At 46.7% G+C, this 12,205-nt stretch overlaps 4 protein-coding genes across 4 annotated transcripts; 2 read left to right on the top strand and 2 right to left on the bottom strand.

Annotated features, from left to right (window-relative positions):
* Positions 1-157: 157 nt before the first annotated feature.
* twy (fas-binding factor 1 twitchy) lies at positions 158-3,749 on the bottom strand. Its single transcript, XM_017136891.3, has 2 exons — positions 2,302-3,749; positions 158-1,730 (listed from the first exon to the last, which is right to left on the bottom strand). Exons 1-2 carry the CDS (start codon positions 3,630-3,632, stop codon positions 254-256), a joined length of 2,808 nt encoding a protein of 935 aa, XP_016992380.2. The 5' UTR covers positions 3,633-3,749; the 3' UTR covers positions 158-253.
* Positions 3,750-4,139: 390 nt separating this feature from the next.
* On the top strand, positions 4,140-6,256 carry LOC108054121 (spliceosome-associated protein CWC27 homolog). The gene is made up of 4 exons (XM_017136897.3): positions 4,140-4,744; positions 5,210-5,593; positions 5,652-5,861; positions 5,923-6,256. The coding sequence occupies exons 1-4, from the start codon at positions 4,155-4,157 to the stop codon at positions 6,239-6,241; spliced, it is 1,503 nt and encodes a 500-aa protein (XP_016992386.2). The 5' UTR covers positions 4,140-4,154; the 3' UTR covers positions 6,242-6,256.
* Positions 6,257-6,395: 139 nt separating this feature from the next.
* On the top strand, positions 6,396-9,592 carry Klp68D (kinesin-like protein 68D). Its single transcript, XM_044395794.2, has 3 exons — positions 6,396-6,552; positions 6,716-7,442; positions 7,498-9,592. The coding sequence occupies exons 2-3, from the start codon at positions 6,778-6,780 to the stop codon at positions 9,173-9,175; spliced, it is 2,343 nt and encodes a 780-aa protein (XP_044251729.1). The 5' UTR covers positions 6,396-6,552; positions 6,716-6,777; the 3' UTR covers positions 9,176-9,592.
* Positions 9,593-10,092: 500 nt separating this feature from the next.
* On the bottom strand, positions 10,093-12,067 carry Gcat (Glycine C-acetyltransferase). Its single transcript, XM_017136898.3, has 4 exons — positions 11,882-12,067; positions 11,356-11,552; positions 10,429-11,290; positions 10,093-10,366 (listed from the first exon to the last, which is right to left on the bottom strand). The coding sequence occupies exons 1-4, from the start codon at positions 11,916-11,918 to the stop codon at positions 10,209-10,211; spliced, it is 1,254 nt and encodes a 417-aa protein (XP_016992387.3). The 5' UTR covers positions 11,919-12,067; the 3' UTR covers positions 10,093-10,208.
* Between the last annotated feature and the right edge of the window lie 138 nt (positions 12,068-12,205).

Genomic DNA, 12,205 nt, shown 5'->3' with positions numbered 1-12,205 from the left:
TATAGCGATATTTTTCGGCAACTATCGATTACAGTTGCGCGACAATGGGTTCGAGTCGCGGCTAAATATTCATCCGTGTTTCATTTAAGGTTTTATCAGATATAGTTGGCCGTTACAATTTATATTTAATTCTAATAATTCCAGGATTATCTCTTAAAAGTTTTATCTTAAATTCATTTATTCTTTGTTTTTAGTAAAAAAAAACTTTTTATGGCATTGAACTCCATTAAAATTGGTTCTCCCGACTGAGTTTCTATTTGAAGTTGGCCAAAAAAGCCTCATCTAGGTCGAGGTTTCTGCCATGATCCATGGCCACCTTGGAGTCATCGTCCAACCCACCAGCCAATCCGTAGTCGGCCTCGTCAAGGGAACTGCTAGGCGGAGCATTGTACATCCTGCGGTAGGAGGCCTCGATGTTCTCGTCCAGCATTCGCTCCACAATGTCACTCGGAGCCTGTCCCGGTTCTTGAGCGGACATCTTGAGCAGGAGCTCCGCGCTGCCGGTCGTCATTTGGGGCAACTGAAGGTCCGTGGTCGTCACGAGATTATTACTATTATTACCCCTTCGCAGGGCGATCTCTGCAGATTCGGCTCCCATTTTGCAGAGGGCACATCTGCTGCGTAGAATCTGCTTTTTAAGATTCACCAGAGCGATGCGATCCTGGGCGAGGAGCATGCGTTCCTGAGCCAGCTGTGCCTCCTTCTCGCCGAGATCCTGGGCCCGCTTGCCCATTATCTTGAGCTTGGCCTGGAGCAGCTGGTCCGCTTCGCGAGCCTTGTGCTCGGCCATGTGGGTGCGACTGGTGGCCAGTCGATAGGCGCCGGTGGCCTGGCCCAGTTCGTCCTCCTTGAGATTCAGGGCATTCTCCTTGTCCAAGAGGAGGCGCTTCCGCTGCTCCACCTCGCGCTGCAGCTTGTGGCAGCGATCGCGCTCCTCATCCGCCCGCCGAATGGCCTCGCGGGCCACCTGCAGTTGGGCCTCCAGCTCCCGGCGATCCTTGTCCAGGTCGCCGTGCCCGTGGAGCTGCTGCCTCAGCTCCATTTGCTGGCGTTCCACTGCCAGTTGATTGCGCTCCTGCTGAAGATCCTGATGCAGTCGCTCCGTCTCCGCCAGCTGCAGGGACTTCAGATCCTCCACACGCTTCTCGTCCCGCTGCATTTGCTCTCGATGAAAGTCCTTTTCGCGCTCGAAGGCCTTGCGCTCCGCCTCCAAACTGGACATTCGCTGACGCAGCTGCCAGTTCTCCTCCGCGGAGTCCTTGGACAGGCGGCCCAGTTGCAGCTCCAAGGTGCTGACCAGCTCCATCAGGCGGCGCTTTTCCTCATCGGCCGTCTCCTCGTCGATCTTCAAGCGGCGCTCCTGGTCGGCCAACCGACGTTCCCGTGCCTCCAACAGGCGCTCCTTCTCCTGGCTGCCACTCATCCCGTCGCGCAGCTCTTGGAGATTGCTGGAGGCCAGGCGAAGGGTCTCCAGGTAGTTGCCATGATCCTGCACCGCCGAGAGCTCCAGCATTTTGGCCTGCCGTATGCCCTCGAGGTCAAGTTCGTGGGATTGGCGCAGTTTGCGCACCTCGTCCTCGTGATCCTGCCTCAGATTGGAGATCAGCTCCACGTAGTCCTCCTTCTGCTTCTCCAGTTTGTCGGTGTAGTACTGACGCAACTCGGTGTTTTCTGACTTGAGGCGATCCTCGACGGCGGACAAGTGCTCCTCTAAAACTTTTATTTGCTTTCTGGAAAGAGAAATTTATAGATTTTACTTTATATTGCTTAACTTTTGATTTCCAGTTATAAAATCTACTTAAAATCGTTCAATTCTTGCCATTTTCTAATATTATTTCAATAAACAATTTTAACCAAAGAGTTGTAAGCATTAAAAATATATTCATTGAAAGTCTTTATCCCGAAAAATATAAATACAGCTCATTATTATGTACAATTAATACATCATTATGGATATATAAATATTATAATAATGTATAATATTTATATTATTATTTGCATTGGAAATATCTTCCTCTGCATTCCGTAAATATCTGAATATCTTATTGATAAAGCTTACATTTTAGGAGGTTTTTAAAAATATTTTAATGGTTTAAGAAATGTATGACCCTTTGGTTCAAAAAAATGTTTGATTAACCATTATTATTAACCATTATAGATTTCGAACTCGAAATTAAATATAAACTGTGGTAAAATAAAATAAAATATTTAAAAATAAGGAAGTGATTTCATATATTTTGTTTAAAAATAATAAAATGTTAACAGATAAAATGGATAGTGTAATCTAGCTTCATAACTCACTTATACGAGGTATCAATCATTTCGATCTCCTGCTCGTAGTTGACCTTCATGTTGGCCACCAGTTCATCTAGTCGCTGTTTCTCCAGCAGATTCCGCTTGGCCTCCATTTCGAGTAGGAGCATTTGCTCCTGATCCTGGCTGGCCGCCTTCTGGGCCTCCTTCGTTTCCGTTTCCGGTACAGGTTTCTCAGGAGGCGCGATTGCGGAAACCACTTCCTGGACATGCACAGGTTGCGACATCATCAGCTGAATGTGCATATTAATCCGCTCCTGCTGCCCCTTGATGTGCTCCTCCATTTGCTGCTGGCGCTGCAGTTGCTGTTGGATTAGCGCCTGGAACTTTCGGTCCTGGCTCTCCTGGCGCCTCTGCATTTCGAGCAGGGTCCTCTCCTGATTCTTCATTTGCGCAGCTATCACTAGTTGCGCCTCCTGTTGCTGCAGGGCATTGAATTTGTGATTGCTCTCCAGATTGAGATTGCTGAGCATCAGGATATTCTGGGTGGAGGCAGTGACGCCGGATGGAGCTGGAATAGTAGGTACTTCCGGTTCCTGCTCCATTTCGTTCTCATCGGAGTCGGGAAGACGCAGGATATCGGCTGCATTCTTCGATGGTCCTTCGCTGGACGACTGTTTCTTGGGGGTTTGTGGCTTTGGGGTCGTGGGTCGCTGCTCCGCCTCCTGCTCCAGACCCAACCAATCCGCGGTGTTGCCCCGCTTCCTGGAAACCGGCGTGGACATGCCCGAAACAGTGGCATTTGTATCCCGGTTAAAGAGACCCAAAGGATCTGCATTAATGGTGGCCGACTGAGCGGAACTCCTTCTTCCCGTTGAAGTCTTGGGCCTCGCCTGCGAATTATCCGTGGTGGTGTCCGTGGATTGGCGGGACATCGATGGCTTCGCGGTGGCCGGACGTTTGCCGGCATCTCCAGACAGAATCTCATCGAAGATGTTCTTCTTGGGCTCCGCATTGCTGGTTAGCAGGTCGTCAAACAGGCTCCTTTTGGCACCACCACTCTTGGGTCTTTTCGGATCGAACCCCAAGTCATCGTCCTCCGCAAGATCATCGTCCAGCGAGATCGAGGGCTTCTGTTTCACAATTCTGGGCGTGCTGGTGGCATTGGGCTTGATCCTGGCTCCCGATCCCTGACCCTGCACATCCGCCTCCGTCTCCTCCTGAATGCCAAACAAATCCTCCAGTTTGCCCTTGGGCTTTGCCACTTTGGCCGGTTTCTTGGGACCTCCTCCTCCTCCGCCTGGAGTGTCGAAAAAGTTGTCATTGTCCAGGCTATTATCGCTAAGCAGCTCCGCCAGTGGATCGTCGTTAAAATTCATTCTGAAGTCAATTGGGAATTGAATTTAAGGATGGGAAACTATAAACATGAATATAATACGGTTGCCTAGTAACGCATTTTGAATGTCTACAGCTAGGAAAGTTATCGAAAGGGATGGAGTTGCTAAATAGCCCATTTAAAATAATTTATAGTTCAAAAATATAACGAGCATCATTTAATTTTAAACATTTTAGGGAATTTCTAAAAATGGAAACGCTTTTAAGAGCATTTTACTGATCTTTTCAAAAATGATATTACAAATTTTTAAGAGGGACTTTCTCTTTATACCTTTAAATAACAAGAATAGGATATTATATTTTATTCACCTACTTATAAGAAGTAGACCGTTAATTTTATTCTTCTCGCTAAATAACGGTAATTTCCCAATATTATATTTCTCAGCTTTCAATGGTGTTTTTGTAAACTCTGCCTGCGGTCACATTGCCCGATAGGTATCGATAACAGCCTTGTTATTGTTTTCTCTAATGCACTGATTTGGGTGTTTTGTAAATTTTCTGGAAAAATGAGCAACATTTACATCCAGGAGCCGCCCACCTCGGGCAAGGTCCTTCTGAAGACCACCGTGGGCGACATAGACATCGAGTTGTGGGCGCGGGAGTGTCCAAAGGCTTGCAGGAACTTCGTGCAGCTCTGCATGGAGGGATACTACAAGAACACCGAGTTCCACCGGCTGGTCAAGGGCTTCATTGTCCAGGGAGGCGATCCAAATGGCGATGGCACCGGCGGCGAGTCGATCTACGGACAGCCCTTCAAGGACGAGTTCCACTCGCGACTGCGGTACACGCGTCGCGGTCTCGTGGGAATGGCCAACTCCGGCAAGGATGACAACGCCTCGCAGTTCTTCTTCACATTCGCACCCACGCCCGAGTTGCAGAATAAGAATACGCTATTTGGGAAGATCACCGGCGACACCATATTCAACATGCTCAAGCTCGAGGAGGGAATCGTTGATCACCAGGAGCGACCAATGCACCCGCATCGCATCGTTTCCACAGAGGTCCTCTCGAATCCGTTCGATGATATTGTGCCACGCATTTTGGCCAAACCGTCCTCCAAAAGCAAAAAGAGCAAGAAGGAACGCCAAGGAGTCAAGTAAGATATGCGTTCCTGAATCTATACCAATTAATTAATATCACATATAACTAAACACCGGAATACAGAGCAAAATTTATCAGAAATTGAAAATGTTATAGAAATGTTAGCAGTTTAACATACATTCCTGTGTTAAAAAACACGCTGTGTAAATAACACGCTGTGTAAAAAACACGTCGCGTTAATAACACAAATGACATGTGTGTGTTATTTATGTTTCTAACATATGTAGGCTACAATTTTTAACACACATGTCAATAACTTTTTTTGAACCTAACACTTTGACATTTAACATGTTAATAACACAAGTTATTTACGAACCCTGTTCCTAATCACATCACTATACTTAATATACTACATGACCGTAACCAAAAAATTGTAACTTAAACCATGACCATATTTAAACCATGACAAAAATTTGCTTCGGTGTCATTACTTTTTCTAACATCTCCAAATAATCCACAGGAACTTTGGCCTGCTTTCCTTTGGCGAAGAAGCCGAGGGCGATGAGGAGGAGACCAACGTTTACGTAAAACAGAACGCCGGTAAAGCTAAATCCTTGCACGACGTCGTAGATGATCCCAAACTAAGCAAGGAACCCATAAGCGTACCCAAATCACAAACTACCGAAATCGAGGATCCCCTGTCCGACGATTGCCCTGAAAATAATGACAAGGAGAAACCTTCAACTGCCAGCTCAGATCTCGTCAAAATGAAACTGTCCAAAAGTTCAAAGGGTCGATCGGAGAAGAAATCGAAGCCGGTTGTAGAAAAGTCTGATTCTGAGGACGAAGAGGATGTTCTGATGACGCGCGAGCAAGAACAAAGTCGGAAAGTCTCAGAGGAAAAGTAAGTTTTATTAAAATATAGCTTATCATTGTTAAATCATTTCCATAATGTATTTCAGATTAAAGATCCGAGAAGAAATTGCTTCTCTCAAGAAGCAATATCAAATGGACAAGCAGATCAAAGATAAACTAGTTTCGAATGGACAGGAAAAGCCAGCGAAATCGTCTGAGTTGAAGGGTTCTAGTGAAAATCATTACATAAACGATTTTATTGAGTCCAAGGAGAAGTATACCGCCAAAGTCAAACTTCAGCCAAAAGGACAGTCAAGGTGGAGTATATTTCATTTACAAAAAGGTCTTGTAAATAACAATTATTTTCTAAACCATTAGGGAGGCTTTTACACTGAGTTTACTCTCCAAGTTCCGCACCAAATTGGACAACTTGAAGCAAAAGACAACCTCGGATGATGGCGAGCCGGAACCCAAGGAATTGGACGATCGTTCTGTGGAGCAGGAAATAATCGGCGACGACTGGCTGTCGCACACCTTAAACTTCAACAGCACGGCTCCCGTTTTGGCTAAAGATGCCAATAAAAAGGGCGACGATTGGTACGATGCCTATGATCCGCGAAATCCTCTTAACAAACGCAAGCGGGGTGAAACTGGTTCGAGTTCGGGAAAGTCAAAAGCGAGTAAACGTGACTTTTAAGCAAATATACAAAATAAAAAATAAAATGTTGTTTTAGTGAAAAATTTTTTTGGAAAATCTTGCGTTTAGCTTACTCAGATTTTATTTTGAATTTTAAAATTAAATATTTTTAAAGTTAAAAAATTAACGGTTATTTGTTTAAAAATTGAACCAGGCAGCATCGATAGTACTATCGATAGTATAACTATAATGAGTACCTACTCGATTTACCGTTATCGCTATCGATTGCCTTGCAGCTCTGCCAGCCACTGTTAACCGACAAAAGACAAAAAAGCGTATTCAAGGTGAAGTAATTGGCTTCAAAATAACAGGTAATAATAGCTGATTGCCAAATCGATTTGCCCACTGGCTGAAGTGTCTGAAAAACTTCACAGTTTGCTGGTAAAACGGGCGCACAAGTGCCAAAATCAGATGGTTGCGTCAGGAGGGAATTATTGATTTTATTCGTCATTTGTTTTTTCTCGGTCGCCACAGCTACTGGACTTTTTTGAGGGGGAGCTGCCTGAGTCACTGAGTCACACCGAAGATATTTGGAGATGAGTGCCAAGAGCAGGAGACCCGGGACCGGCGGCAGCCAGACGCCCAACGAGTGCGTCCAGGTGGTGGTCCGATGCAGGCCGATGAGCAACCGCGAGCGCTCGGAAGGATCGCCGGAGGTGGTCAACGTCTATCCCAATCGGGGCGTCGTGGAGCTGCAGAATGTGGTGGACGCCAACAAGGAGCAGCGCAAGGTCTTCACCTACGATGCGGCCTACGATGCGAGCGCCTCGCAGACGACGCTCTACCACGAGGTGGTCTTTCCCTTGGTCAGCTCCGTTCTGGAGGGATTCAATGGTTGCATCTTCGCGTATGGGCAAACGGGCACTGGCAAAACCTTCACCATGGAGGGAGTGCGCGGAAATGACGACCTAATGGGCATCATACCGCGCACCTTCGAACAGATCTGGCTGCACATCAATCGCACCGAGAATTTCCAGTTCCTTGTGGATGTCTCCTATCTGGAGATCTACATGGAGGAGCTGCGCGATCTCCTCAAGCCGAACTCCAAGCACCTCGAGGTGCGGGAACGGGGATCGGGCGTCTACGTGCCCAATCTGCATGCCATCAACTGCAAGAGTGTGGAGGATATGATCAAGGTGATGCAGGTGGGCAACAAGAATCGCACCGTGGGATTCACCAACATGAATGAGCACAGTTCAAGGTGGGTAAAATTATCAAGGAATCTTTTTATCATAATACATAATAATATCTTGCAGATCCCATGCCATTTTCATGATTAAAATCGAAATGTGCGACACGGAGACGAACACCATCAAGGTGGGCAAGCTGAATCTCATCGATTTGGCCGGCAGCGAGCGGCAGTCGAAGACGGGAGCATCGGCGGAGCGCCTCAAGGAGGCCAGCAAGATCAATCTGGCGCTCTCTTCGCTGGGCAACGTCATCTCCGCCCTGGCCGAGAGTTCTCCCCATGTTCCCTACCGCGACTCGAAGCTAACGCGATTACTACAGGACTCCCTGGGTGGCAATTCCAAGACCATTATGATTGCCAACATTGGACCCTCCAACTACAACTATAACGAAACGCTAACCACCCTGCGTTACGCCTCGCGGGCCAAGTCCATTCAGAATCAGCCGATCAAGAACGAAGATCCGCAGGATGCCAAGCTGAAGGAGTACCAAGCCGAAATCGAGCGACTCAAGCGGCTGATTGCTCCGCAACAGCAGCAGCGCAGCGAGAAGCTGGTGACGATCAAGAAGCAGCGCGTCAAGAAGCCCAAAAAGGAGCCCGCAACCGACTCCCTGCAGGTCTCCGCCATTGAGCAGCCGGCGGAAGAGGAGAGCGAGGCAGAGGGCGCCGAATCCGAGTCGGACAAGGAAAACGAGGCCGAGGTGGCCAAGTCCAATGAGGAACTCGAGCGAGAGCGTGTGGAGAACACCAAGCTGGCCGCCAAGTTGGCCGAACTGGAAGGTCAACTGGTGCGCGGCGGCAAAAACCTGTTGGACACGTACAGCGAGCGGCAGATTGAGTTGGAGAAGAAGCTGGTGGAAATCGCGGAGCGCAAGAAGCGCGAAATCGAAATCCAACAGCAGCTGGAGCTGCAGGAGGAGACCACGCTGGAGATACGCGAACGGAACGTTTCACTCGAGCAGGAAGTGGAGCTGAAGAAGCGCAAGCTCTCCAAGTGCTATGCCAAGTACTTGGCGCTGCAGCAGGAGCTCAATGACTGCAAGTCGGACCACAACCAGGACCTCAGGGAACTCGAGATGGCCCAGAACGAACTGGTGAAGGAGTTGAAGCGCCAGCTGCTCATTATCGACAACTTTGTTCCCATCGAGGTGAAGCAGCGTCTCTACACGCAGGCCAAGTACGACGAGGAGCAGGAGGAGTGGAAGTTCTCCTCGATGTCCCTGCCCGCTCCCCCCGGTGGCGATGGCAAGTTCAGCAGCAGGCGACCCGTTTCGCATCCTCAGCGCAGGAGACCCATTTCCGAGCACGCCCTGCAGGAAGCCAAGTCGAATGCCCCGAGCTCGCTGCGCTTCAAGAGCGAGAATATAGTAAACTACGAGCTGGAGATGCCTTGCCGCACCACGCAGGAGTATCGCACGCCCAAGGTCTCGGCCTCGCTGCAGGCGGTGCTCGCCCAGGCCATGCAAACGGGCGGCGACGACATCGACATTGTGGATTCACACACAAATTCACTGCGCAGCCGTCTGGAGAACATCATCAATGCGAATGCGAATGGAGGAGCTAATCCTGGTGCTGGCTCAGCTGTGGGCAGCTCCATTCCCAATGTCCGAAATATTAAATCGAGCCGAGGTTTGCCCAGTGCCGCCTCCAATCTGGACTCCAACCGCCGTCCGCCCACGGGCCGTCTGCCGGCAAAGAAGCCAGCTTCGGCGTATCCCAAAGCCCGCGGCCTGGTCAACAAATAATCACAAGCGAATAGAATTATCATGCTAAAACACAACACTAACCAAAGTATTTCATAGTCATCGCAATATGTACACCTCGGTACTCCTAGCCCAATCTACTCACATTTCGCGCTTTGTAAAACGTTTCCTTTTGGTTTGAGACAACCAAAAGTTGCTTGTCCAACCGACCCCACTCTTTCCTTAATTGTTTTTATTTGTTACTCGACTCGAATTATGTTTTGTTGTTAATTTTTAGTCTATATGTATGTATGTTTGTGCTCGTTTAAGTTGGCGCGTGCATTTACCGAATGGAGCCAATCTTTCTTCTATCGTGCAATCTAAGTTTAAGTTAAAACCAACTGCAACAGTCTATTATTTACTTAGTAAATGATCTTTAGTTAATACTACGAACCAAATAAAGCAAATCCATAAACACAGGAATAAATATGATTCATTGGATGGCGGTTTTCAGAATCCACTATTAAAATCACCTCAGTATTCAAAGGATCATTTCTTAAAATTTTATTGGTAAATGCAGCACTTTTATTTAAATGCAAGATTAGACTTTTTAACAAATATTTCGAAGAATATAAATGCAATTTTCAATGCTTCACCCAGTTCTTTTACTGGATTACCAAATAAAGCAACTCCATAAATACAGAAATAAATATGATCCATTGGATGGCGGTTTTCGATAATCCACTATTAAAATCACTTTAGAATTCAAAAGGATCATTTCTTAAAACTATTGTTAAAAGCAGCAGTTTTTGACTTTTTTACAAATATTTCGAAGAATATAAATGCAATTTTCAATGCTTCACCCAGTTCTTTTACTGGATTACCAAATAAAGCAACTCCATAAATACAGAAATAAATATGATCCTTTGGAAGGCGGTTTTTGATAATCCACTATTAAAAACAACTTAGTATTCAAAGTATAATTTCTTAAAACTTTATTGGTAAATGCAGCAGTTTAATTTAAATGCAAGATTTGACTTTTTAACAAATATTTCGCAGAATTTAAATGCAATTTTCAATACTGAACCCAGTTATTTTACTGGATTACCTTCAGAGAGCGACCCACCTCAATGAATGCATCGATGGCCCGATCGATTTCAGCTTCAGTGTGGGCAGCGGATATTTGGACACGGATGCGGGCCTTTCCCTGAGGAACCACCGGGTAGCTAAAGCCGATGACATAGATGCCACGGGCTGGAAATAAAAAGATATCATAATATAATCTAGTTCAAAGGACAATAAAGTTCCAAACTCACTCAGCATTTCATCGGCGAACTTAGAGGCGAGCCGAGCATCGCCCAGCATCACGGGGCAAATGGGATGGTTCTCGCCGGCTATGGTGAATCCCGCCTTGGTCATGGCCTGCCGGAAACGCTGCGTGTTGCTCTGGACCCGCTGGGTGAGCTCGCTGGACTGGAGGAGCATATCCATGACCTTGAGGCCAACGGCCACCACTGCAGGCGGCAGAGTGTTGGAAAAAAGGTAAGGCCGGGATTTCTGGCGCAGGAAAGAGATTAGCTCGGTGGGACCAGTGGTGTAGCCACCGGAAGCTCCACCCAGAGCCTTGCCCAGCGTCGAGTTGATGATGTCCACCTGCCCCATGACATTGTCGTACTCCTCCGTACCGCGTCCCGTGGCTCCAAAGAATCCCGTGGCATGGCATTCATCCACAAACACCAGGGCATCGTACTTCTTGGCCAGCTCAACGATCCGCGCCAGAGGAGCGATATTTCCGTCCATGGAGAACACACCATCGGTGGCGATGAGCTTGAGCCGAGCATCGCTGGTTTTTAGCTGCTCCTCCAGGTTTTTTAAGTCCCGGTGCTTGTAGCGCTGCTTCTTGGCCTTGCACAGCCGGATTCCATCGATGATGGAGGCATGGTTCAGTTCATCCGAGAACACCGCATCCTCCGGCGTTAGGATGGCCTCAAAGATCCCGGCATTGGCGTCAAAGCAGGAGGCATACAGAATGGTATCCTCGCGTCCATGGAACTGGGCTATCTTTTTCTCCAGTTGCTTGTGTATATCCTGCGTGCCGCAAATGAAACGCACTGAGCTGAGACCAGCGCCATACTGCTCCAGCAGCTTCTGGCTGTGCTCCACGATCTCCGGATTGTTCTGGTGGTCAAAATATAATTTTTTAATTAATATTAATAAATTACACACATATTAAATTTCCCTACCGCCAGTCCTAGATAGTTGTTGGCGCAGAAGTTGAGTATCCTCTTATCGCTGCCTTCAACTGTTATCTGGGTGCTCTGCGAGGATGTGATGATTCGCTCTGCCTTGAAGGTGCCCGCCTCCTTAATCCCGGCCAGCTGCGTGCCCAAGATCTCCCGCAACTGAGTCTGAGCTGCGGCGCTATAATGACGTCCTCCCACTGGGAATTGGATGGTTAATTGCAGAAATACTTTAAGATGTTTTAATGTTTAAGAATAGTCGGAATATTTATATTTTAATTCTAAATACTTTTGCAAATATTATGTTTTGACCACAATCTATATTTTTTTTTTTTTTTTTTTTTAGATACATATACGAATACCAAAAATGTGGTCCTAAATATTTCTTGTTTTAGGCAGATGAATATATAAATAAGAGATTATTTTTATTTTTACCAGTTATTTATAAGGTTTATGCGTTAATATTTTTATTATTTTATTATTATACATAGTTTTATTAACCGGCACGAGTTATGTGCTCATGGCTTACCTCCGCGAATGAGCATCATTTTTGAGAAAATTGACATAATGCCGCAGGTTTTTATATATAATTTTCTATTCGCGAATCTATATTTTCCGGCTGGCTGGTGTCCAGATCCGTTCGACTGCTCGCTCTCGACTAAATAATGGCAACCAGTCGACGTGGACAGAAAATGAAACAAGTCTCCCTAGTTGGGGGGCTCGCACTGCAAGCAGCTGACTTTTGTTTTTCACTTATAAATAGTACATGTGCCTATATCTATCTCCCACCAGCAAATACATGCCGGCTGGCTTTCGTTTTGACTGAATTGATTTAATTTGCTTTCACTCTCGT

The sequence above is a fragment of the Drosophila takahashii genome, chromosome 3L (genome assembly GCF_030179915.1).
Source record: "Drosophila takahashii strain IR98-3 E-12201 chromosome 3L, DtakHiC1v2, whole genome shotgun sequence".
Classification (NCBI taxonomy): Eukaryota; Metazoa; Arthropoda; class Insecta; order Diptera; family Drosophilidae; genus Drosophila; species Drosophila takahashii.
Note: the sequence above shows the minus strand (reverse complement) of the source record. Positions and strands in the feature narration are given on the sequence as shown.